The 23193-nt window shown below is 45.2% G+C and overlaps 7 protein-coding genes across 7 annotated transcripts; 4 read left to right on the forward strand and 3 right to left on the reverse strand.

The window, feature by feature from the left end:
* Positions 1-7501: 7501 nt before the first annotated feature.
* Positions 7502-10777, forward strand: CCR75_004560 (uncharacterized protein; the record flags this gene model as incomplete). The annotated part of the gene is made up of 2 exons (XM_067962646.1): positions 7502-9315; positions 9384-10777. The coding sequence occupies 2 exons, from the start codon at positions 7502-7504 to the stop codon at positions 9448-9450; spliced, it is 1881 nt and encodes a 626-aa protein (XP_067822014.1). The 3' UTR covers positions 9451-10777.
* Positions 10108-10807, reverse strand: CCR75_004559 (uncharacterized protein; the record flags this gene model as incomplete). The annotated part of the gene is made up of 4 exons (XM_067962645.1): positions 10108-10313; positions 10392-10507; positions 10578-10666; positions 10739-10807. 4 exons carry the CDS (start codon positions 10805-10807, stop codon positions 10108-10110), a joined length of 480 nt encoding a protein of 159 aa, XP_067821631.1.
* Positions 10808-10939: 132 nt separating this feature from the next.
* On the forward strand, positions 10940-12304 carry CCR75_004558 (uncharacterized protein; the record flags this gene model as incomplete). Its single annotated transcript, XM_067962644.1, has 1 exon — positions 10940-12304. One exon carries the CDS (start codon positions 10940-10942, stop codon positions 12302-12304), a length of 1365 nt encoding a protein of 454 aa, XP_067821632.1.
* On the reverse strand, positions 12290-14119 carry CCR75_004557 (uncharacterized protein). Its single transcript, XM_067962643.1, has 8 exons — positions 14024-14119; positions 13642-13947; positions 13408-13578; positions 13108-13343; positions 12916-13048; positions 12777-12854; positions 12661-12708; positions 12290-12604 (listed from the first exon to the last, which is right to left on the reverse strand). The coding sequence occupies exons 2-8, from the start codon at positions 13813-13815 to the stop codon at positions 12512-12514; spliced, it is 933 nt and encodes a 310-aa protein (XP_067821625.1). The 5' UTR covers positions 13816-13947; positions 14024-14119; the 3' UTR covers positions 12290-12511.
* Positions 14120-14506: 387 nt separating this feature from the next.
* Positions 14507-15525, reverse strand: CCR75_004556 (uncharacterized protein; the record flags this gene model as incomplete). The annotated part of the gene is made up of 8 exons (XM_067962642.1): positions 14507-14529; positions 14588-14666; positions 14726-14812; positions 14872-15030; positions 15098-15153; positions 15209-15277; positions 15353-15418; positions 15519-15525. 7 exons carry the CDS (start codon positions 15523-15525, stop codon positions 14616-14618), a joined length of 495 nt encoding a protein of 164 aa, XP_067821626.1. The 3' UTR covers positions 14507-14529; positions 14588-14615.
* Positions 15526-15631: 106 nt separating this feature from the next.
* CCR75_004555 (uncharacterized protein) lies at positions 15632-17879 on the forward strand (the record flags this gene model as incomplete). Its single annotated transcript, XM_067962641.1, has 13 exons — positions 15632-15727; positions 15801-15878; positions 15972-16222; positions 16280-16358; positions 16435-16476; positions 16499-16555; positions 16613-16699; positions 16755-16887; positions 16986-17054; positions 17114-17214; positions 17375-17454; positions 17524-17590; positions 17658-17879. 13 exons carry the CDS (start codon positions 15632-15634, stop codon positions 17805-17807), a joined length of 1290 nt encoding a protein of 429 aa, XP_067821623.1. The 3' UTR covers positions 17808-17879.
* A 97-nt stretch (positions 17880-17976) lies between these two features.
* CCR75_004554 (uncharacterized protein) lies at positions 17977-19721 on the forward strand (the record flags this gene model as incomplete). The annotated part of the gene is made up of 3 exons (XM_067962640.1): positions 17977-18013; positions 18079-18213; positions 18282-19721. 3 exons carry the CDS (start codon positions 17977-17979, stop codon positions 19544-19546), a joined length of 1437 nt encoding a protein of 478 aa, XP_067821624.1. The 3' UTR covers positions 19547-19721.
* Positions 19722-23193: the final 3472 nt, after the last annotated feature.

Genomic DNA, 23193 nt, shown 5'->3' on the forward strand with positions numbered 1-23193 from the left:
CAACTGCTCATGCGAGCTAGCGATATTTCGCTTACAGCGCAACTCAGGCAGTATGCCATGGGAGTGGTTGGTTATGCAACAAGGGATTTCCAACGCCCCGGCGACATTTAATCGTCTAGTGACGCAACTGTTCCGCCCTCATTGAGGTTATGCACAGACTTATTTTGATGAATTTTTTGTCCATAGTCGTGCGGGGCAGGGTCGGTAGGATGTGAAAAATTATATAGACCATTTCGAGTAGTGCTCGAGTGTATGCGCACAGATAAATTGTATGCTAATGCATCTAAATGCATTTTTGGTCACACGGCCAGGACGTCGGAGGAGCTCGCTGCTCGCGATATTCTTCATGAGCAATACCTTACGCCAAAGGAAATGACGCGAAGAATCTAACGCATTTGCGTGATCAGGCCCGTGGGGCTTCGGTGACTTCAATGAGGGAAATTCCGATCGTTTGTTTCGAAACGAATTAAAAGTCAAAACGAAAACGAGGTCTCATTTGAGAACTGCGTCCATCAGGCCCGCCGCCTCCGCAGTATTTGGAATAATAGAGTCTTGGACGTGGCTGATAATCGTTTGGAACGGAAGCTTCGCTTTGATTACGCCAAGCTTAAGACCAAAGGCCTGTTACGTCCGGCATTTAAGCCACAAAACGAGGAAAGGCCTAGCCGATATTTCAGTGCTTCGATTGACCGTATAACCATGGATAAAGCCGCACTGAGGCTATAGATCCACCTAATCCCACTTCTAGTGGTGAAAAGCGTCTTTGACGCAAGTTGACTCTGAGCTTGGCGATCGAAAACGTCAACGGCGTACGGGCAATCTTGCTGAAGAGGTACCTCAAACTCCCAAGAGCTTTCAAAAGAGGGGTACCCCTGCCACTTCACCAGATACTGGTATTGGCCCTTACGACGACGTCGCTTTAAAAGTTTCTCCACGTGAAACTGAAGGTACCCTCGCGCATTAAGCATCGCGGGAGGGGGCCGAAATCTGGATGGAAGCATTTGATGCTCAAGAGCACGAAGTGCAACTTCTTCGTGAGAGCCTTGCTCGGGTGAGGGCACTTTTGAGGCGGTTCAAAACCTTCTTTCGATGCTAGAACATCAGCAACCTCGTTTAGAGGGCCATTTGGACATCCTGGTGAGGATGCAGAAATCTGCGGCTTAACCGCCTGTCTCGGCGCAACCGCGTTAAGTCCATGTGGGAAGGATCCCGATATGGCTTAAGCAAGCCGACGTAGAACACTGGGTGTGTACGCAGCTTGCTAGGAAGGTTAAGCGTGTAAGCTAGGGTCTTCTTGGCCATGACCGTAAATTGTCCAATAAAGCGCGGGCGCAATTTGGTCTTGAAGATCGCGAAAACCAAGTTAATAGGTTAATTCTTAGCTTTTAATTAAAGGTAATCTCCGACCACATAAGCATTAATACAGCTTCTGCTTTTGGCATATGCTTTTTCTTTTTGTTTGTCTTGGCTATCAGCCATCATGTCACGTACATGTCTTAAGACACTAAATTGTATTGCGATAAACTCGCTTACTTGTTTCCAAATGGTAAATAGGGCTAATATCAGCAAGCTCATCGGCTTATTCTCCCCTACCAGCCCTAAGCCACGCAGTGGTATCGTTAACGGAACGCGTGGGTGGGTGAGGCCGTTGACATAGAGCGGAGTGTAGCCTGTAGAGGCATGGACAGCGTTATTTAACGCAAATTATCCCACTGGAAGCATTGAGCTCCAGTGCTTTGGTGTTGGAACACACACACTGCGTAAAATGTTTTTAATGACGCAATTGACACGTTCAGTTTGACCATCGGTCTGCGAATGGTCTGCAGTGGACATATCCAATCTGGTACCCAGCACTCGGAAATCGATTGCCAGAATTTACCCGTGAAACGGGGGTCCCGATCAGAAACGTTTGCCACTGGCAAACCGTGCTGTCGAAATACACGATCGATGAACAGCCTTGCTGTACCTTCACCATCAATAGTATCCGGCACGGCCGCTAAGTGTGCCATTTAGCTCAATCGGTCAACAAAGACAACTATGCCGGTGTTACTGGTCGAATCTTTCGGTGGACCGAAAACAAATCCATACTAATGGACTTCCAACACCCTATGGGTACGGACAGACTTGCCAGTGACGCAGCAGCATGCGCCGAGGGCTTAACCCGTTGGCAAGTTTCGCACGTGCGAACCTATGTGCTGACCCATTTATAAAGTTTGAGCCACCAATAAATCTGCCTTACAGAGCCGTAGGTCATTTCTCTACCGAGATGACCACCAAGGACTGTATCGTGCCTCATAGAAGATTCGGTACTTTAAATTCTCAACATGAGGAACAACGACAGGTGGAGGATCCACAGCGTCCGCGCAATAAAGCAATAGGTCTTTATCGATAAACAATCGACATAACCTTGCGCGCAAACGTGCCGGCAATTTAAAACCCGAGTCAGAGTTCTTTAAAGCTCGTAGCAGAGCTACACACTGTTCATCCTTGGCTTAAGCCAGACGGATTAAGTCAGCAATAGGCGACATGATAGTCGTTAAATGAGAGAGCTCATAATCCGGCCTGCGTAATAACGCATTGGCCAAAGCATTCTGCTTGTCAAGTTTATACTAAACCTCGAAGTTGTATTTGATGAAAAAAGATAGCCATCGGGCCATTCTCTGCATGGGTTAAGGCGACTTAGTCGCCGTGCGTAATGACGCGTGATCTGTCCATATCACAAACGGCTTAGAGCCTATCAGACGAACTCTGAATTTGGCGAGAGCATACTTCATAGCAAGTAACTCTTTGTCATGAACTGATTAGTTCTTTTCCGCAGCTATAAGCTGTCTAGATTCGAACGCAATTACACGTTCACGCCTACCATCATCTGTTTGAAACAAAGCATTGTCAATGGCAAAATCCGATGCTTCACAGACGACACTGAAAGGCCAATTTGGATTTGGCAGTGCCAGAATCGGGGCATGGATAAGACTATCCCTTAATTGCTCGAAAAGCATTATTTCCGTGCTAGTCCAGCACCATTATGTATCCTTTTAAGGAGATTAGATAATGGCCTAGCCATATCAGCGTAATTTTCGCTATATTTGTGTAAATAATTGGCGAGACCCAACAACTTACGCAAAACCTTATGGTTCTTAGGAATCGGCCAATCTACTATGGCGTTTACCTTAGCGGGATCCGCTCTAAGGCCTCGCTTTCCAATGAAGCATCCTGAAAAAAGAATTTCGCCTGCGCCAAAAATGCATTTAGATGCATTGGCATACAATTTGTTTGTTCGCATGCACTCGAGCACTGCTCGCAAATGGTCAAAATGGTTTTCCATATCCGATCGACCCTGCTCCGCATGACTATGGACAAAAATGTCATCCAAATAAGTCTGTGCATAACCTCGATGAGGGCGAAACAGTTGCGTCACTAGACGACTAAATGTTGCCGGGGCGTTGTAAAGCCCTTGTGGCATAACCAGCAACTTCCATAACATGCCGCTTGCGATGCTAAGCGCTGTAAGCGGGATATCGCTAGCTCGCATGAGCAATTGGTTGTAACCGTCGACTAAATCCAATGCACTGTACATTGTACATCCCACCATATTGTTCTGAAGAACATCCCTTCTAGGAATGGGGGTTTGTGCTGTTATAGTGACAGCATTAAGTTTTTATAAGCATATACAATGCGCCATTTACCATTTAACTTTTTGACACAAAATGTCGGTGTCGAATGAGAAGATTTACTCTCTCGTACCATTCCAGCCACGTGCTTAGCACGGAAGAGAAATCGTCAATGAAGTCACACTGCTCCATTGGTAAAAGCCATTGTCTTGTGACACAGTATTTGGTTACCGGAACGAAGTCAATTTCAGGACGAACACCTCTATCCGGAGGTAAAAAAGATGGTGGATGCTTACATACCACATCTTGGAATTCCCTAATCAAGAAATAAAAGGGATCCGTAGGATCTTTAAGGATCGATGACCCATTTCGCGCACTAAGTGCAGCCTTTGTGTCATCCAGGACAGCCTCGTCTAGAAGTGACGATGGGCTTAACTCAACTGTTGGTCGAAGACCACCATTTCAGATAAGTCGCCAGTCTTTAAGGCTCGACCGCACTCATCAATAGACATTTTGTCAAGCTTTAAAAAGCATGTAACGAGGGGATTGCCGCAAGGCTAACGTCCCCCTCAATGTTACCATTTACACCATTTTACAAGCGTATGTAATTGCTCAGTCGTATCACTTTGTTAGGGAATACACGCTTCGTGTCCATCCTGTCTTGGAGTTGGGACAATACGCCTCTTAGAGGCCGGGACATTCACGTCCCCGGGTTTTCCAGCCTGTATTGGCTTTGTTCAAGATATGGTGTCTAATTTGACATTCGACAAGGAGTTAGGTAACTCAACTTTCTTATCCAGTGAACGTTTTACGTGTCGCTTCACGTGCATTAGAAGGGTTTGACCTAAAATGCCCTGGCGAACCGCCAATAGTGTCACTATTGACACTCAGTATGGTGCCACCTCGGGCGATCACACTTGGTGGACTTAGACATGCCACTCTACGTATCTCACGGATATTGCACCCTTGAGGTCATGGCGAACCGGCAACAGTGTCACTACTGACACTCAGTATGATGCCACCTCGGCCGACCAAACTCGGTGGACTTAGACGTGCCACTCCACGTATCTCAGGGATATTGCACCCTTGATGATTCAGCCTTAGGCCAACTATGCTTTCAGCATTCAGCGAATCGTTATTACAACGAGTGTCGCTCGACGGAGTACGTGCCGTTCCACTTATTTCTGCTGAGTCGGGCTCAGTATTAATATTTTTAACATTAGAGTATAATAACTCAGACATGCCAATGTCTAAAACACTGACAGACTCATTCAATGATCCGCGCCAGTAGCGCCTTTGTTGCCTAGCAAAGGTGGTTCATGACTCTCCAAAACTTTGCTAGGAACATTGCGCGTGGCGCCAAAGGTCTTAGACCTCCAATCGATCCATGGCTCAGGGTGATCTAACCTGGTCATACCAAGGATGAGATCATATCTCAAATCGAAATCACGGACGAGACAGCGTTCCATACTGTCAAAGTCCAGAAACTTTATACCTAATTTCAATGGAACTTTGGGAACAGTGACACGAGTCCCAGTCGCTAAGCGAACAGTGATTCTATCATCTTCATGCGCTCTAAGCGCCTTGACGTTATGTTGACTTCCTTCAAGGGAAAGGCGTCGAGCATAATTGCAAGAGGCTCCTGAATCAATTAAAATTGACCACGGCTTATCAAAGCCCTTTACAGTCGCTTGAGCGACTAGCAAGCCAGGCTCGTACTCTCGCCCCGTGCCATTTCGCTCCGAGCTAATTGGGGCTAGGTTCTGTTTATTTTCACCTCCTTGAGGTTCAACAGAGCCTAGGTCTTCCCCAGTAAGGCGCCCCGCACCTACTGGGTAACGACGTTTTCCCGCACCGTACCAGATCTCTGGTATAGGTCGGAGTTGGAGCTCTTTCGAGCTTCACGAGAATTTCCAAGAGGGCAGGCAGGACGTAAATGTTTCGTTCTTCCGCGCATATAACATCTACGGATGGTGTTATTCTGTTCCACAGCTTAAAGAGCCTCTTCTCCTTCCACAACAAAGCTTAGATCCATAGGTTCCGGTCTACTTGACGGTACTCATGTGCTCGAAGAGCTTGTTCGGTAAACAGGCGTGCTAACGCGAGCCAACTTAAAATCAAACTCGGCGCGTAGCGCTATGGCAACTGCCTCTTCGAACGCAGCCGGATAAGATCGGAACAGTTTCGTCCGGGCAACGCCCTCATTGAGATCCCCCATAAAGATAGTTGCTACAATTGCTTCTTGATTCGGGTCTTGATGCGTCGATGAAATTATAGTTATCAACTCCTGGACAAAGTCCCCTAGGGTTCTTTTACCCTATTGAGTCGCTAGGAGCCGTGCTCGCATGCGAAAAGCCTGATCAGGCGGTGCAAGCATGCTCGTCATTTGCTGTTTCAGCGAGATCCATGAGAGAATAGCGTCGTTTATGGACGTGCTGCACGATAGTGCCCACGCCATGACTCAACCTCCAAGTTTGAAAATGGCCATAGCCACTTTTGCCGCTCTGTTTATAACAAGGCGGAATCAATCGACATTTTCATTTGCTTAATCCAAAAAGGGAGATTTTCTCCCTCTTCTTCCTCAAATGGCTTCACATTTACAGTCAGAAGGCGAGCACTCGGCTCTGAGTCAAGTACAGAGACGTACCGGGTTGGCATAGATGCCGCTAAGTAGTCCTGTACCTAACCGATCAGGGAGGCTTCGTACCATTTGAAAGCTTCAAGCCTTGCATGCAGGATTTCTGGTCCCTGGGAGATAACAAATTCCGCGTGCTCAAGCCCAAATAAGGTTTGAGCTTGTCATCAACGACGCGTTGCGCTTCTGACAATTCTGGAACATCTTTCATTTTCGTGAGGGTTTAGTCTTGTAAAGACTCAGCCGTAGATTGACTACGAGTGCTACCAGGTGTAGTGGGGCTACCTCGCTCCTAAAGTCATAGGAAGACTTTCAGACTCAGAGAGTCACTTGATTCTACTAATGGGTTTAACAACTCAGGGAGTCGTACAAGCTATTAAAGCTTAAGGAATCCAAGTTCAACGGATCCAGGGGTTCGTAGAACCAAGTGGCAACTAGTGCCCAAGAGGATATACCTTAGAAAGGCTTCTATCTCTTACAGATCAATGCGCAAGCCTTAGAAAGGCACTTACCGCTTTAAGATTAAAAGATGAACTGCACTTTGTTTAAATGTATAAATCTAAAAACTTTACCCTAGCTAATTAAAAATAGATTTTGGCCGCTAGATTTATATCTGGCGGCGACGACATTTATTACCCATAATAAATGGGATTTAAGTAACTAACTATTTTAAAATTAAATAAAAGATTAATTTAACCATAGAGTAAATGTACCACAACAACGGTTCTGTAACCGATGTGTGCCCCATTACACCAGGTCCACCGGCGATTCTAATCTGGCTCAGGATATTCTAAAGGTCTTGCAACGAGGCCCTAGAAAAATTTGATCCTCTATAAAGTATTTGCGTCGCGTGTTAATGTTCACATTCTCCTTTTATTTATTTTTTTTAACGTCTGAGCTCGACGTGAAATAGCATCTTTACGATTTTAATTACTGCACCTGAAAAGCTGATTAAGTATATGAATTACCTTGCGCCCTTAAACTTTTCACTTTCATTTTTCATTTTAACAGGATACTTAGATCTTAAGAATATATTTTGAAAACAAAAAGATTAAATAATATAAATAAAATGGGTAAACACTACCCTTTTTCGCAAGTATTTGAGTATGTAAGTAGACATCGATCAATTTAAATTTCCAAAGATTGTTTTCAATTATTAAAAAAATAAAAATTCAACGCCTTGGTCGTATACAAACGACGTGACTACTTTTATGGTTTTTCAAGAATTTTGTCTCTTTGGGTTTGCCCCTTCTCTATGGTCTGTTTTGGCCTCGATCGTCCTCTGCTTCCAATGCCTCCCACAGCGACTGGGTCTTCACTTGTTACTCGTACTCGAGTGCCTCAAGCTTCCGCGTCTGGCCGTCCCTTAAGCGTGGGCAGCGACGGTTTGCCGCTCCTTCCGTGCCACGATGCGCCCGTGGTTATGGCGCCTCCCCCGGCACCTTGCCCAACCGCCGTGACGCTGTTCGGCCACGTAGACACGACACAAAACGTGCGCACGCAGCTCCTGGCGCACTTCAGCCGCACGCAGCAACTTAATCAAGTGAGCGAAATGACACTGCGCATTGACACTGAGATGGAGCTTCTACGCCGCAAATGCTTTGCCGAGCGCAACGCGTTGTGGGGGAACGTCACGCCGGACCAGTTTGAGTTCAAGCCGACGCCATCCGACGCCTGGACGCCCCATCCTGCAAACGATAAGCTTTTATTGCGTAAAATGAAGATGCATGGGGCATTTGATGGGAGCGGTAGAGAGTTTTATCCGCCCGAAACGACGCACGAGAAGGATCTGGACGTGGTCGAGTATGTCCGGGATCGACCGTGGCCACCGCAAGAATTTGCGTTAAAACCAGTGGCCAAAACTTCCCGAGGCCGCATTGGTAAGCGCAAAGCTGCGCCCATGGCAGCGATATTAGAACCTCTGCCGTTGCTGGCCAAGACGTGTCGCGAGTGCAAGACACAGTCGACGCCGCTGTGGCGTACACAGACACGGACTGTAAAAACCAAGAAACAGGTAGTAAAGAATGTAGCCATGAATAACGTAGCCATGAATTTGGCGAATTCGTTTATGGCGCAGAACATGGCTACGCTTAAGCCGTTAATGACTGAAATGCGAGTCGTGAACGAGAATGTCGTCGTGGATGTGTGCTTGGAGTGTTATTTAAAGCTCGAACGAGCAGATTTGTTTGATAAAAAGCGGGTAGAACTGAAGCGACGGAAGCGATCAAAGAAAAGCGTTTCCGCGAGTGCAGCGTTATCGGAGAAGAAGCGTTCAAGACATCCAATTCATGGCTTAAAGAAACAGAAGAAACAGGAAATCAGCGAGGCTAACGAAGCTGCAGCAGTGGACCAAGGACACGAGAATGGGGCGGCATCTGGCGCAGTTGTTTTAAACTTAACACAAGAGGAGATTGAAGCAGCCAAAGGATCGTCGAGGGATCGAAAAAAGGATCGAAATCATCGTCAAAAAGACAAGAAAAAGAAGAAAAAACATCGTCGAAAGCGTGACCATCTCGACGAGTCGGAAAGCGACAACTTGAGCTTGAATGCATTGCCTGCGTCGCTAGAAGAAGTGGTCCCTGCATATCAGTACACAATGCCCCAAACATCAGCGGTTGAAATGAATGCTGACAGGCATGTCGAAGTACTGGCACCTGATGAGCCAGAAGCAGGAGATAGTGCTTTTGAAGAGGAGCTACTAGCTCCTGCAAGGTTTTCATCTCGAAAACGAAGGAGCGTGCAATATACTGAGTCGCCTGTTGTAGCAGACGCACCTGCAAGTGCTTTAAAGAATCGCAAGGCATCGTCCTCATCTCGAACGGCACGATCTAAACGCACATCAACAAGTGTCGCACCCGCTCCTGCAACGACTTCTGTCCCTCCAGTCTCCTCTGTGAAGAAACGGTCCCGGTCGAAAAAAGAGCTCGCACGTGAGCGCGAGTTGCGTGCACTTGGTCAATACTGTCCAGTGTGCAATGAAGTGTATGAAGACGATGATCCGAATACATTTGTTTGCTGCGATTCGTGCGAACTATGGGTTCATGGAACCTGCGATTCCAGTCTTACCGCGTACGTCCGTGTATGTTGGCGATTAAATGAAATCGATCGATGAGACTCATGTTTCTTTGTGTATTTAGAGAGAGTATTGCAGCGATGGCCAACACCGAAGACAAGTACATATGTCCATTGTGTGCTGGACGATAAGCGCTGAATTATAGTCACGTCACTTTAGGAACGCTAATAGACGTAGTTTTGCTAATTGTTTGCAAAAAAACATTATTAGGTTTTGGATGCATATTTAAATAAATAATAAGCTAATTGTATTTTTAGCGAAGATTTGAGTATTTTTTTTCAACGTTGCACCACTCAGTTAAATGTTTGCTCTCCGGCATTTCTCCACATCAAGGCCGCGCAAGGGTTTGTCATTATGATCCACCTTCTGGGCTTTTCACGATTACATAAATAAATGTTGTTGATTTTGGGTATAGAGTACCCGACTTCGTTTATCTCGCACCTGCGCACACAAAAACTTAACGTGTTTAATATTGGCGTGGCCTTCTTGACGCTGTCCTTGTCTTCTCAAATGGTATCGTACAAGCAGCGCTATGAAATAGCGCTTAAGGAAAAGGAATCTATTGGTGAGAAGGTGGCCGTGCTAGAGGAGATCGTGCTCGGTCTGGGTGGTAAATTGCCAGATGACGAGGCACTTTCGAGAGCGAAAGAAGCCGCAGTAGAGGCAAATGCCAAGGGGCTCCGCGATTGCAAGGATGAGACCATAATTGTGGAAACTAGACCAAAGAGCAAATTAATCTAGAAACGAGAAAATAGAATAATTGCCCAAATTAAGACACTAATTTCGCTTTATTTCTTAATGGTTGACTGCAGCGAGCGTCTCGATGACACACTTTCCATGCGATTCATTTCATTTACGGCCGTAAGCACCTCATTGATATTGGTCTCGAGTACCATACCACCCATAACAATTTCATCCAGCGCATAGTGAATCTTGTCGCTGTGAAAAATTAGGTCCAGCTCGCACACGTTCTCAAAAATCTTGTCGAGTGTCTCTACAAAGACTATTTTATCTCAGCTTAGTCCGTCACAATACAGTCGAATCCTTCAAGAAAATTCGTAGCAAAGTGCACCTTGTATCAAATCTAAAATGCCGAGATCGCTCTCTTGTTTATCTACCGCAAATACAAAGTACAGCGTCGCATAATGGCGGTAGATAAGCTTAACGCCGTCCCCCCAATACCGCACTCTATGCGACCTCAACTTCTATCAGCCATTTATGCAGTTGTAACAACTTATTACTAAAATGAAACACGTACGTGCCCTCAAGGAAGTTACACAGTGTATCGGGGCGCTTGGACACTTGGGTGTAAATGTCTCGAATCACGGCCTGCTGCTCAGCATCCGGCTACTAATTTCAGACAGTATATCAGCAAAACGATACATCAAGGTTATATAAACCTCTCATCCAGCAGTGCACCACGTGTTCGTAAAACTTGACGATGCGCGGCTTGCCGTGGTTGTTTACGATCAAGATTCCTTTAATCATTGACGTGTTTTGTATGAAAAGAAAGAAAAGTTTTTGGGCTCAATTAGTCCGATAATTTCAAGTTTGAGACCACCCTCTATAAGCATTTACTATACTTTGCAACAATTATTTTTTTACGTTAATTCCATGTCAATGGTCGAACATGGAAGTACAAGTGCCTCGGATTTAAATGGCCTCATTGCTCGCCACTCGTCATTGTCCCAGCCACCAGCCATGAATAGTGATGTTGGACAAATACGTCACCAATTTCCAGTTGAAAGACAATTGGTTAATAGCTCAGAGGAATTGGAAATGGAAGACTCAGACGACGAAGAGGAGACACAAATTCCCGTTGACGACCTGATGACGCAAGAATTGCCGACAACTGATCGAGACATGAGTCCTCCACCAGCCCAACGACCGTCGCCACCAACTTCGCCGCCGCTTCCAATGAATGAAGCATTAGCTGCTTCTCCAACGGGCCCTTTGGTCGTCAATACATCGCCTCTTGCCGACGTCGAGTCAATGACACCACAGTCGAACGAAGACGACGACTCAAGGTCTGAGACATCGTCTGAAGTCAGTATGGGGTCTGGTCGACCTGAAAGACGTCGTGGAACGAGAAAACGTGTGTCAATGGCGTGCTCGGACCACCAAGATCTCGCTGCGAGGATGAAGAAGGCACTCAGCGTCGAGAGCTTTAGTGAATCCATGATTGGTGCCGACGTCGTGCTGTGTGTCCAGTATAATGAGCATCATCCAGGATGTAGTGGCAATACCAGTGCTCGTAATGGCAGCAACGTCGGAATTGTCCGACGATTCTACGCTCATCGATTTATTCTAGCGGCAAGTTCACCGCCATTTCGTGCGATGCTGACTGGAAACATGCGTGAATCGTCGTTGCGTGATGTGGAACTCTATGAAGTTGAGCCCGCTATTGTGCAAAAGATGCTACTTTTTATGTATACTGGAGACGTTGTGCTAGATCTAGAGAGTGTATTGGGATTGCTCATTTCGGCGGAAATGTATGAACTCGTTGCGCTCCGAGAAATGTGTAAAGGTTTCGTGCTAAAGTATGCGCATGAAGTGTTTTGTGATCCCCAAATTGTGCGTCTACCAGAGAAAATACTGCTTGAATTGATTCCACAAGACGAGCTTCAGATTCGAGAGCTGGCGCTAATGGAAGCCCTTGTTATGTGGGGTGAGTCTCGTGTTGCCAACACGAATAAATCGGTCTGTGAGTTATTAGCCGACATGATGGAGTTTGTACGCTTCCCCACGATGAGTGTCAGTGATCTCTATGGTAAAGTGCGTCCATTAGTGAACGAAGGAGTAATTCGTGAACATTTATTGACGGAAGCGCTTTTTAATCATTTAAAGTGGGGATCTCAAACCGGCATTGCCGCAAAGCGTGCCAAGCCACGCGCTTTGACGGCTTCGTTGCGCAAGCGAAAACGAGTTTCGTTTACCCAACACGTTACGTTTGAAACAACACTGGAAGGCCATGGGGAAGTTTAATGAGGCTGCGGTAGAAGTATTTAGCCGCAACATATGTAGATTATCGCAACTTTAGTACATTCGACTACTGCATTAGTTTCTTGAATGATGAATGGGCTTGTCCGTTTGCTTATAATTTAATGCACACGGTCAATCTTCTTGAACAAGACAGCAAGCAGCTATGTTGTACTGTAAGAGGGCACAATATATGGCTCCATAATCATGTTTTCAAGTTTGGAGAAGTCGATTGCTGTCATTAATGCTCATGCTGGCCTCAGTGGAGTATTCGTCTTGCAGCACATCTAGAAAGGAGCTGGAGATCTAAACGAGTAGACTTGATAATACCTTTTCATAGCGTAGTAGCGAAAATTACGTACATTATAGGCTTCTGAAGTTGCGAAGAACTGATCGAGATCTTTATCCGACTGATGAATTACAAATTACTTTTTCGCACACTTATTCTATACGAGCAACATCATCTGACGCATTTTACCTTGTGCTGATAAAACCAATTGATCTTTGCGAGGTAGCTAAAGATAGCATCGGAGGTCGATAGCCGAAGAAGTGGAATCTGCCAATGCCATTGACCAATTTGTTAAACATTCGACAATCAATCGAATTCTGAAGCATACCTCAATGATACTAAAAATCGCCAAACAAGTTTGAAAGAACACCTTCCAACCAAATTCAAAATATAAATCCAAAAACGCAATGACGTAACGGCGAGGGAATAGTCGGCACTCTGTAAATAACGTCAGGATCCAGCTAGCATAATGTGAGCAATAATGCGTCGGAAAAACGTAGATAGTACACGACAAGCTCACCACGACGCGTAGGTTGAAGGGTGAATATCAAGATCTGACAAGTGGGCATGTAGGCGTGGAAGATACAGTCGCAGCGCTTCATCGAGTTGAAAGTACCGCAAATTCATATCTTTCATGTCAGGACGATACAAATTATCGAGTCGATACTTTTCGGAAAGAGCCAAGAACAAGCGAAACGCAATCTCGCTATTCATCTTTGACTCGTCAACAAGCACAGCTGCCACGGACGACATACCCTGATTATAAAGCCATTTTAGCAACATTCAAGTGAAAGGTACAGCTTTTAGAGCTATAGCTAACCTGACAGTATCCAATCTGTGGCTTAAGTATGAGGAAGACATGGAGTAGCTGTTGTGTATTGTATTTCCATTGTATGAAGTCGGAGCTCGAAGACTTCGACTTACTCCAAAAAGGTGGTCGTTTCGAATGAGTCATTTGTATTTGCAAGGTCTGGAACAGTCGATCAACATCCTATAGAGCCACAGCACTAATATCAGTCCTTTTCGTGCTAACTCGATCGATTGTTTCGCCCACTTTGTCAAGAGTCTGTTTTTGCTCCAGATACGGTCCCTGCAAACTGCGCAGTTTCGGCAGCTGTTGCGTAAGCCACTTGTACTCGCTTCCTGGAATGTCGCTCAGTTGTATGGTTGATTGGCGCTTCCGCACTAAAAAGAGCCACTTTTCGCCTTGACAACCGAATGGTAGCATTTTGATGCGCCAGAGCAGCTGTCGGAATGAAAAGATGGGCTGTGCACCACGCACTTTTGGCTGGCAATTCTTGCACAGGACTTGTGGCTCCTGTCCACACGAGCAAAAGGGACAGACCAACGCATGGCAGAACTGTCGCAATACGTCCATGAAGCAGCATACTTTCAATGATTCAAAATTAAACACAAATTGTCGAAACGGCACTGACACTGCAAGGTTTTGCGAGCCGAAAGCGATGACACGCAACGTGGCAACATTGACAAAATGGAGGTATGTCCAGTGCAATTGCATTAGGCGACCCAATGCAAGCTTTGCTTGCGGTAGTGATAGCGGATCCATTCGAGATCGCCATGACGTCGAAATTTTGTACCGACTCGGACTTTTTATCCAAACCTTTCATACGGAATGTACTATCACACAAAAATGGACAAGAACTTATTACTACTGTTTATTTTAGTCCTTACTACTTTTGGTCGTCACTAGTTTGTAGGTCGCTATTCTCGGCAACATTTTCACTTAGATCGTCCACTTCGGCCTCCAATGCTTCATCTTCTGTGACCAAGCCCTTGCTCCACAATTGGCGACCTTCCAGTGGAGTATGTTATATTCGCTACATTTTATTCACTCATTAAAACTCGTACCTGAAAGTTTTGCGGTAACCTCATCCTTGACCGAAATTGTCTTGGTTGTTGTAATCTCAGCGTCGAATTTGGCCTTCCACACAGCAAACGTCTCAACGGTTACAGGCGTTCCTATCAGAGCCATTACTTACTTTAGTTAAATTACAAAAGAAGGAAGTATCAGTAATTGGGACCTTGAAAGACACGTTTCTTTTCTTCTGTCGCATTAACCTTGACAGAAACCCATTAGTAAGTTATATCCTCAAACACGCTAAAAACTTATAACGCACTTGTTCTAATTTGTCCGCTTCCACCTTGTCATCAAGCTTTTTCTTTAACTCCATGCGACGCAGCATCTCTTGGTGCTCCGAACCATCCTGCCAATTCGAATTTTATTAAATAAATTCTGCCTCTCACAATTCACTGCGCCTCATACATTGTCTTCACGATTATTTTCCACCAAATATTCCCGTGCAGCCTCTGACAGCGTGTATATCATAGCCATGCCCATATTTTCTTTAATTTGACGCTCCAGCAGCTCCTCAATTTCCTTTATTTGCCCGCTCGCCAACCCCTTTTTTACTATAATTTCAATCTTTACATCAATTCATCCATTTGAGCAATTTATTACTTTTAACAATTGAAACTCCATCAATTAATACCTTTGGCTCCGAATCCGGGTAAGTCTTCGGAATTTCTGCCTGAAGCAGTAACCCAACTGCATCACAATATCATTAATAACGCACGACCTCTAGTAACAAAGTTCATCGCACCGAAATTGTTGTCTCCGTCCTGATTGGGCACAATATGTATTTGATACGCTAATGGCGTATCTGACAGCTCTGTCACATTATCAACGATTGCTATAAGTACCAACTGGGTTTTGTATAAAATTTTAAAAAAATCCCACTACACACTGGTAAAGTCGTTCATATAAATGGCCTCTAGAGCTTCCACTTCCATAGCCTGCTCCTCCTGGTAATCTGCCAACCAATTCAGAGCAAAATAATATTGGGTACTTTACCATTTCTTTAGCCTTGCCATCAGCTTACAAAGAGCGCTGCACAGCTCCACTTTGCGTACCAGTCATCGTGCGATATGCGTGTGAAGTTACAATATGTCTTGTCACTGCTTATTGGTCAAATGTCAACCTAAGTAGTATTTGATTGGGTCAACGGCTGGATTAAACGTCGGGGATGGACGAGGACTACAAGCTGGCTAAGGAGGCCTTCGTAGCAGGCCTCCATGGAACTAGTGTGCTAGAAGTCTTTCTCGTTTTTGCCATTGCACCCGTAAGTAAAGGGTGCTAGGCTATAAGGTGTAGCGTAAACAGCTTCAGCTAATGTATTAATGGCTGTAATGTAGGGATGTCTGTGGCTCTATTCAGAGCATATGCTTGTTCTCGAGGTCCTGGGTGTCCGACAAATTGGGTCCAACCACTTGGTGAGCGCTTCATAATATCGACATGGTGCTTGTCAACGTTAATTACAATATCTTAAGCTTGCTATTGCGAATGAATCGAAATAAAATTGGTAGAATTTGGTGGAGACGATCTTGATCGAGTTCATCGTAACGGTGATGCCAACAATGATCGGTTTGAGCTACACCCAGTACACAATTCCAATACTTGCGGTGGTGTACACGCTATCAGCCATACTATGTGCGCTGTCCCGATATCATGCCAAAGACTTTGTTCGAAAGCATTGTCGAAAGGAAAAAAGAAATCAACTTCTCGACAAGGAGTTGCCGTTCCTCACAAATTTTCGTGCACAAATCATGATCTCTACGTGAGTTATACACACAAAATGGTGATGTAATCTCATCTCGTACTCGAGAAATTGCAGATGCTTCGCGATATTAGCGGTTGACTTTAGTGTCTTTCCTCGACGTTTCGCAAAGACAGAGACTTACGGCTTCAGTGTGGTAAGCAAAGCCACTTTCATCTTAGCTATCCTGCACTTTGTCAATACTATATAAATTGCTCTTTAAATTGGCCTAGATGGATATTGGAGTGGGTGCCTTTATCGTTTCATCGGCGATTGTGTCAGCGCCTGCTCGTAAAGTCCGTCAAATCGCAGACAAACCAAGGCACATTTGAAGTTCTTGTGATAACGCCTAGAGTATGAACGTTAAACTACATTAACTACTGCAGGTTGAATTCCGATGGCATTATAAAGAAGAGCTACAATTTTCTTCGACCGATTGCCCTAGTTTTGATCTTTGGAGTTGCTCGTTTTGTGACTGTAAAGGGTGTCAATTACCAGGTAAAAAGACATGTTAAGCGATTCAAGAGCTACGATATTGATCTTGTTTGCGTAGGAGCATGTGACTGAGTACGGGGTTCATTGGAACTTTTATTTTACTCTTGCAGGAGTTTATCTCGTGTACTCCCTTCTTCGTGCCTGTGGGAAGTGGGCTGTGAGTCCTATCGTTGCGCTTTTAATTGCCTTTGGTACGTAGGCTGCGCATCTAAGAAAGTATCAATTGACTCATAACACCTGCTCTTCTTGATAGGATATCAGTTATATCTATCGCAGTTTGGTGGTGAAGATTATATATTAGAATCACCACGAAATTCGTTATTGAGTCAAAATCGAGAAGGAATCCTAAGTCTTGCAGGTTTGTTCATATATCAATACTGTCGAGCGCAAGCAAGCTGACTTTGACTTGTTGTCAAGGGTACACATCGCTCTACCTGGTTTCGATTTACACAGGCCAGTGTATTTTTGGCGCTATCGAGCCAAACACTTTTAAATCACATCGAAATATGAGATGGCTCGTGATCTCACTCTTTTGCATCTCCGGGCTCTTGTGGGCCGCAACTTTTCTCTCGATTCGCCTCATTGCACAACCATCCCGTCGAATGGCAAGTGACTTATTTCTTGTCACCAATTTCTTTCATTTTTTCACCTATACTCATGTTGGATTTTTTTTCTTAGTTAAACATATCCTACATGTTGTGGGTTATGGCCCAGTCTCTTAGTTTGATCGCTCTGTATAGCGGAATCCAAATTGTCTGGTACGTGAGCCATTCAGCGAAGATATCTGTGGATCACTTATTAAGGCTGACGGTTTATACGGTTTTTAGCATGCTCCCGCGAATGCCACTTCTTTGTCGTGGCGTAAATAACAACCAGCTCTTTGTCTTTATCGTGGTAAGCCACATGTGTATCGTCTTGTTCCATTACATTCATGTTACAATCTTTACAATTACTATATCAGGCCAATCTCATGACAGGCGCTATAAATCTAAGCATGCACACCATCAACTCAAGTCCTGAAGTTTCATGTGGCGTGCTGCTGACGTACATGCTTTTAATCTCTGTGGTAGCTACCATGCTGCAACATATTAATATCCGTATCAAATTGTAGCCATCTACAAATAAACAAAACCTGCATCTTCATAAATAAAATTCAACGAATTACTCGACTAATTTGTCGCCACTTATTCGCGCCGCGATCTTCGCCTCGTAGTGATTTTCTCATATTGTAATTTGGTTTAAAACCAAAAGAGCTCCGTGAGCAATACTACCCAATTCCCATGGCTCCGATTGAGAGCCTCGACATGATCACTAACGGTGCGTACAATTACCCGTCCATGCCTCCTACGCTATCACGAAGCTAAGTATTTATTCTCGTTCAGAGGGTCTACACCAGCGCAAACCCACCAGCGCCGTCGACACAAAATCCGCCACTTACACGTGGCAAGACGTGGCGCAGCATAATACAGCCACAAGTGCTTGGGTCATCATCCGTGGCGTTGTCTACGACGTCACTGGTACGTCCGTCACATCCTGTCTTCATGACAACAAGTACTCATACGCTTTGCTGCCATGCTTCTATTAGACTGGGCAGATCGCCACCCTGGAGGTCGGGAGCTCGTGCTTCTCCACGCTGGTCGCGAGTGTACCTACACGTTCGACTCGTACCATCCATTTTCAAACCGTGCCGACAAAATCTTAAGCAAATATGTCGTCGGCACACTCGTAGGCGAGTCCGAATTTCCCATGTACAAACCCGACACGGGTTTCTACAAAGAGTGTTGCGAACGCGTGCAGGAATACTTCACAGCCAACCACCTCGATCCTCGCAGTCCATACTCGGGTCTATGGCGTATGCTTCTTGTAGCAATCGTGGGTTCAGTCGCGTATTGTGGCATGAATCAAGTCTTTTCCGACTCAATGTACGCCCAGTATGCATGGGGCGCACTCTTTGGCGTTTGCCAAGCGCTTCCGCTCCTTCACGTGATGCACGACGCGTCCCACGCGGCGATTACGAGTAGCCCTATGGGGTGGAAACTCATTGGACGAATTGTTATGGATTGGATCGCAGGGGCCAACATGATCTCGTGGCTTAACCAGCACGTTGTGGGCCACCACGTGTATACGAACGTAGCAGGCGCGGATCCCGATCTGCCTGTGGACTTTCAAAGCGACGTACGTCGTATTGTATCTCGCCAAGTGCTGTTGCCAATGTACAAGTTCCAACATCTTTATTTGCCGCCACTCTATGGTATTCTTGGTCTAAAATTCCGAGTTCAAGACATTGTCGAGACTTTTGGGGCGCTGACCAATGGCCCATTGCGCGTAAATCCCCACACAACTGGTGACTGGGTCGAATTGATCGTATCGAAAGCTTTTTGGGCTTTCTATCGACTGTATATTCCTCTAATGGTGCTGCAAGTACATCCTACTCGGTTCTGGGGTGTATTTCTCCTTGCAGAGTTTATCACGGGCTGGTACTTGGCATTTAATTTTCAAGTGAGCCATGTGTCCACAACGTGCGACTACCCTGCTGCGGACGGGAATATGAAGAGTTTGGAAGATGAATGGGCCATTTCACAGATTAAGTCGTCGGTGGACTATAGCCACGGCTCGTTTCTTACCGCGTTTCTATCCGGTGCGCTGAATTATCAAGTGACTCACCACCTTTTTCCAGGCATTTCGCAATACCATTACCCGGCCATTGCTCCGATTATCATGGACGTTTGTGAAAAGTACAAGGTCAAGTACACTGTGCTCCCTACGTTCCAGAAAGCGCTGGCTGCGCATTTTGATCACCTTGTTATCATGGGCAAAATGGGTAAGCGCGTCGACTTTCATATGGGATAAGTCACTCTCGAGTCGAGTTGTACGAGTTGTATTGGCCACAACATAAAGGAGGTGGCTTTTATTTTGAAGACGATGCTAGGATTTTTTTTTTTAATTTTGATCCGATACATATGCTCTTTAACGGTCGGACCCATTAAAAAAAATCATCTGACGAACTAGTCGAATTTCAAAGTGACTTTTTTATTTTTTTATTCACCGAAAAAACGACTTTATATACTTTTTGGAATTTGTGGATCCTGAATAATTCAGAAATCATGCCAACAGAATGATGGACAAATCGCAAGCTTAAATATAGGCAAATTTGATACCAAACGATCTAACTATTTGATTTGTTGTTACCGATGTTCTTGTTAAGGAAAATATTACTCGAAATTACTTTTTATGGGAACAAATTCAAAATTTTGCAGATTAGGGTAAATTGTCTGAATGAAAATATGTCTATTCATCTTAGGGAATCCTTATTCTCCCCTCAGCTGTTGTTAAAATTTCCTCAATTTGATATAATTGAAATAATCGTATGCTTGTAATGTAATGGGGCACACATCGGTTGGAAGACCGTTGTTGTGGTATATTGACTTTATGGGTAAAATTTCCTTTCATCTAATTTTAAAATAGTTAGTAACTTAAATCCCATTTATTATGGGTAACAAATGTGGTCGCCGCCAGATATAATTCTACCGACCAAAATCTATTTCAAAATTTAGCTAGGGTAAGGTTTTTAGATTTGAGTAATTAAACAAAGTGCAAACCCCCTTTGGATCTTAAAGCGTTAAGTGCCTTTCTAAGGCTTGCGCATTGATCTGTAAGAGATTGAAGCCTTTCTAAGGTATATCCTCTTGGGCACTAGTTGCCACTTGGTTCTACGAACCCCTAAATCCGTTGAACTAGGATTCCTTAAGCTTTAATAGCTTGTACGACTCCCTGAGTTGTTAACTCATTAGTTCAACAGAATCAAGTGACTCTCTGAGTCTGAAAGTCTTCCTCTGACTTTAGGAGCGAGGTAACTGCGCTACACCTGGTAGCACTCGTAGTCAATCTACGGCTGAGTCTTTACAAGACTAAACCCTCACGAAAATGGAAGATGTTCCAGAATTGTCAGAAGCGCAACGAACTGCTTATGACAGGCTTGAGCACGTGAAATTTATTATCTCCCAGGGACCAGAGGTCCTGCATGCAAGACTTGAAGCCTTCACGCGGTACGAAACCTCCTCGATCGGTCAGGTATAGGACCACTTAGCGGCATCTATGCCAACCCGGGACATCTCTGTACCTGACTCAGAGCCGAGGGCTTGCCCTCTAACTGTAAATGTGAAGACATTTGAGGGAAAAGAGGGGGAAGTCTCCCTTTTTGGAATAAGCAGATGAAAATGTCCATTGATTCCGCCTTGTTATTAACAGAACGGCAAAAGGTGGCTATGGTCATTTCCAAACTTGGAGGTCGAGCCATGGAGTGGGCACTATCGTGCAGCACGTCCAAAAACGACGCTTTCCCTCATGGGGGTTGCTGAAACAGCAAAAGATCATCATGTTTGCACCGCCTGATCAGGCTTTTCGCATGCGAGCACGGCTCCTAGCGACTCGACAGGGTATAAGAACCCTAGGGGACTTTGTCCGGGAGTTAAGAACTCTCATTGCATCTATGCATCAAGACCCGGTGCAAGAAGCAATTGCAGTAACCATCTTTTGGCGGGGTCTCAATGAGGGCGTTGCCCGAACGGAATTATTCCGATCTCATCCTGCTACTTTCGAAGAGGCAGTTGCCATAACGCTACGCGCCGAGTTCGACTTTAGTCTGCTCGTGTTAGCACGCCTGTTTACCGAACAAGCTCGTCGAGCACTTGGGTTCCGTCTAATAGAGCAAAACCACCATCGATTTGAGCCTCGTTGAGGAAGGAGAAGAGACTCTTCAAGCTGTGGAACAGTATAAGACCATCCGTAGATGTTTTACGTGCGGAAGCACGAAACATTTACGTCCGGTCTACCCTCTTCGAAATTCGCGTAAAGCTCGAAAGAGCTCCAACTCCGACCTATACCAGAGATCTGGTACGGTGCGGGAAAATGTCGATACCCAGTAGGTGCGGGGTGCCCTACTGGGGAAGACCTAGGTTCTGTTAAACCTCTAGAAGGTGAGAATAAACAGAACCTAGCCCCAATTAGCTCGGTGCTTAATGGCACGGGGCGAGAGTACAAGCCTGGCTTGCTAGTCGCTCAAGCGACTGTTAAGGGCTTTGATAAACTGTGGTCAATATTAAATGACCCGGAAGCGTATTGCAATTATGCTCTACGCCTTTCCCTTGAAGGAAGTCAACAATACGTTGAGGCGCTTAAAGCGCATGAAGGTGATACAATCACTGTTCGCTTAGCGACTGGGACTCGTGCCACTGTTCCCAAAGTTCCATTGAGCTTAGGGATAAAGTTTCTGGACTTTGACAGTATGGAACGCTGTCTCGTTCTTGATTTGGATTCGAGATGTGATCTCATCCTTGGTATGGCCTGGTTAGAACACCATGAGCCATGGATCGATTGGAGGTCTAAGACCTTAGCCGCCACGCGCAATGTTCCTCGCAAAGTTTTGGAGTGTCATGAACCCACCTTTGCTAGGCAACAAAAGCGCTATTGGCGCGGATCATTGAATGAGTCTGTCAGTGTTTTAGACATTGGCATGTCTGAGTTAATAAACTGTAATGTTAGAACATTAATTCTGCGCCCGACTCAGCAGAAATAAGTGGAACGGCACGTACTCCGTCGCGTGACAATCGTTGTAATAACGATTCACTGGATGCTGAAAGCATTGTTGGCCTAAGGCCGAATCATCAAGGCACCGAGTGTGGTCAGCCGAGGTGGTACCATACTGAGTGTCAATAGTGACACTATTGGCGGTTCGCCGGGGCATTTTGGGTCAAACCCTTCTAATGCACGTGAAGCGACAAGTAAAGTTCGCTGGATAAGGAAATTGAGTTACCTAACTCCTTGTCGGATGTCAAATTAGACACCATGTCTTGTATAGATCCAATACAGACTGGAAAACCCAGGGACGTGAATGTCCCGGTCTCTAAGAGGTGTATTGTCTTCACTCCAAGATAGGATGGATACAAAGCGTGTATACCCTCACAAAGTGATACGAGTTAGCAATTACATACACCTGTAAATAGTGTAACCGGTGGCATTGAGGGTGAAGTTAGCCTTGCGGCAATCCCTTCGTTACATGCTCTTTTAGAGCTAGACGAAATGTCTATTGATGAATCCGGCCGCACCTTAAAGGTTGGCGACTTATCTGAAAAGGTGGTCATTCGACCAAAAGTTGAGTAAAACTCATCGTCACTTCAAGACGAAGCTATCCTGGATGACACAAAAGCTGCACTTAGTGCGCGAAATGGGTCATCGATCCTTAAAGATCCTACGGATCCCTTTATTCCTTAATTAAGGAATTCCAAGATGTGGTATGTAATAATCCACCATCTGTTTTACCTCCGGATAGAGGTGTTAGTCATGTAATTGACTTGGTTCCGGTAACCAATATTGTGTCACAAGACAATGGCCTTTACCAAAGGAGCAATGTGACGTCATTGACGATTTCTTCCGTGCTAAGCACGAGGCTGGAATGATACGAGAGAGAAAATCTCCTCATTCGACACCGACATTTTGTG

The sequence above is a fragment of the Bremia lactucae genome, linkage group LG11 (assembly GCF_004359215.1).
Source record: "Bremia lactucae strain SF5 linkage group LG11, whole genome shotgun sequence".
NCBI classification, from domain to species: domain Eukaryota; phylum Oomycota; class Peronosporomycetes; order Peronosporales; family Peronosporaceae; genus Bremia; species Bremia lactucae.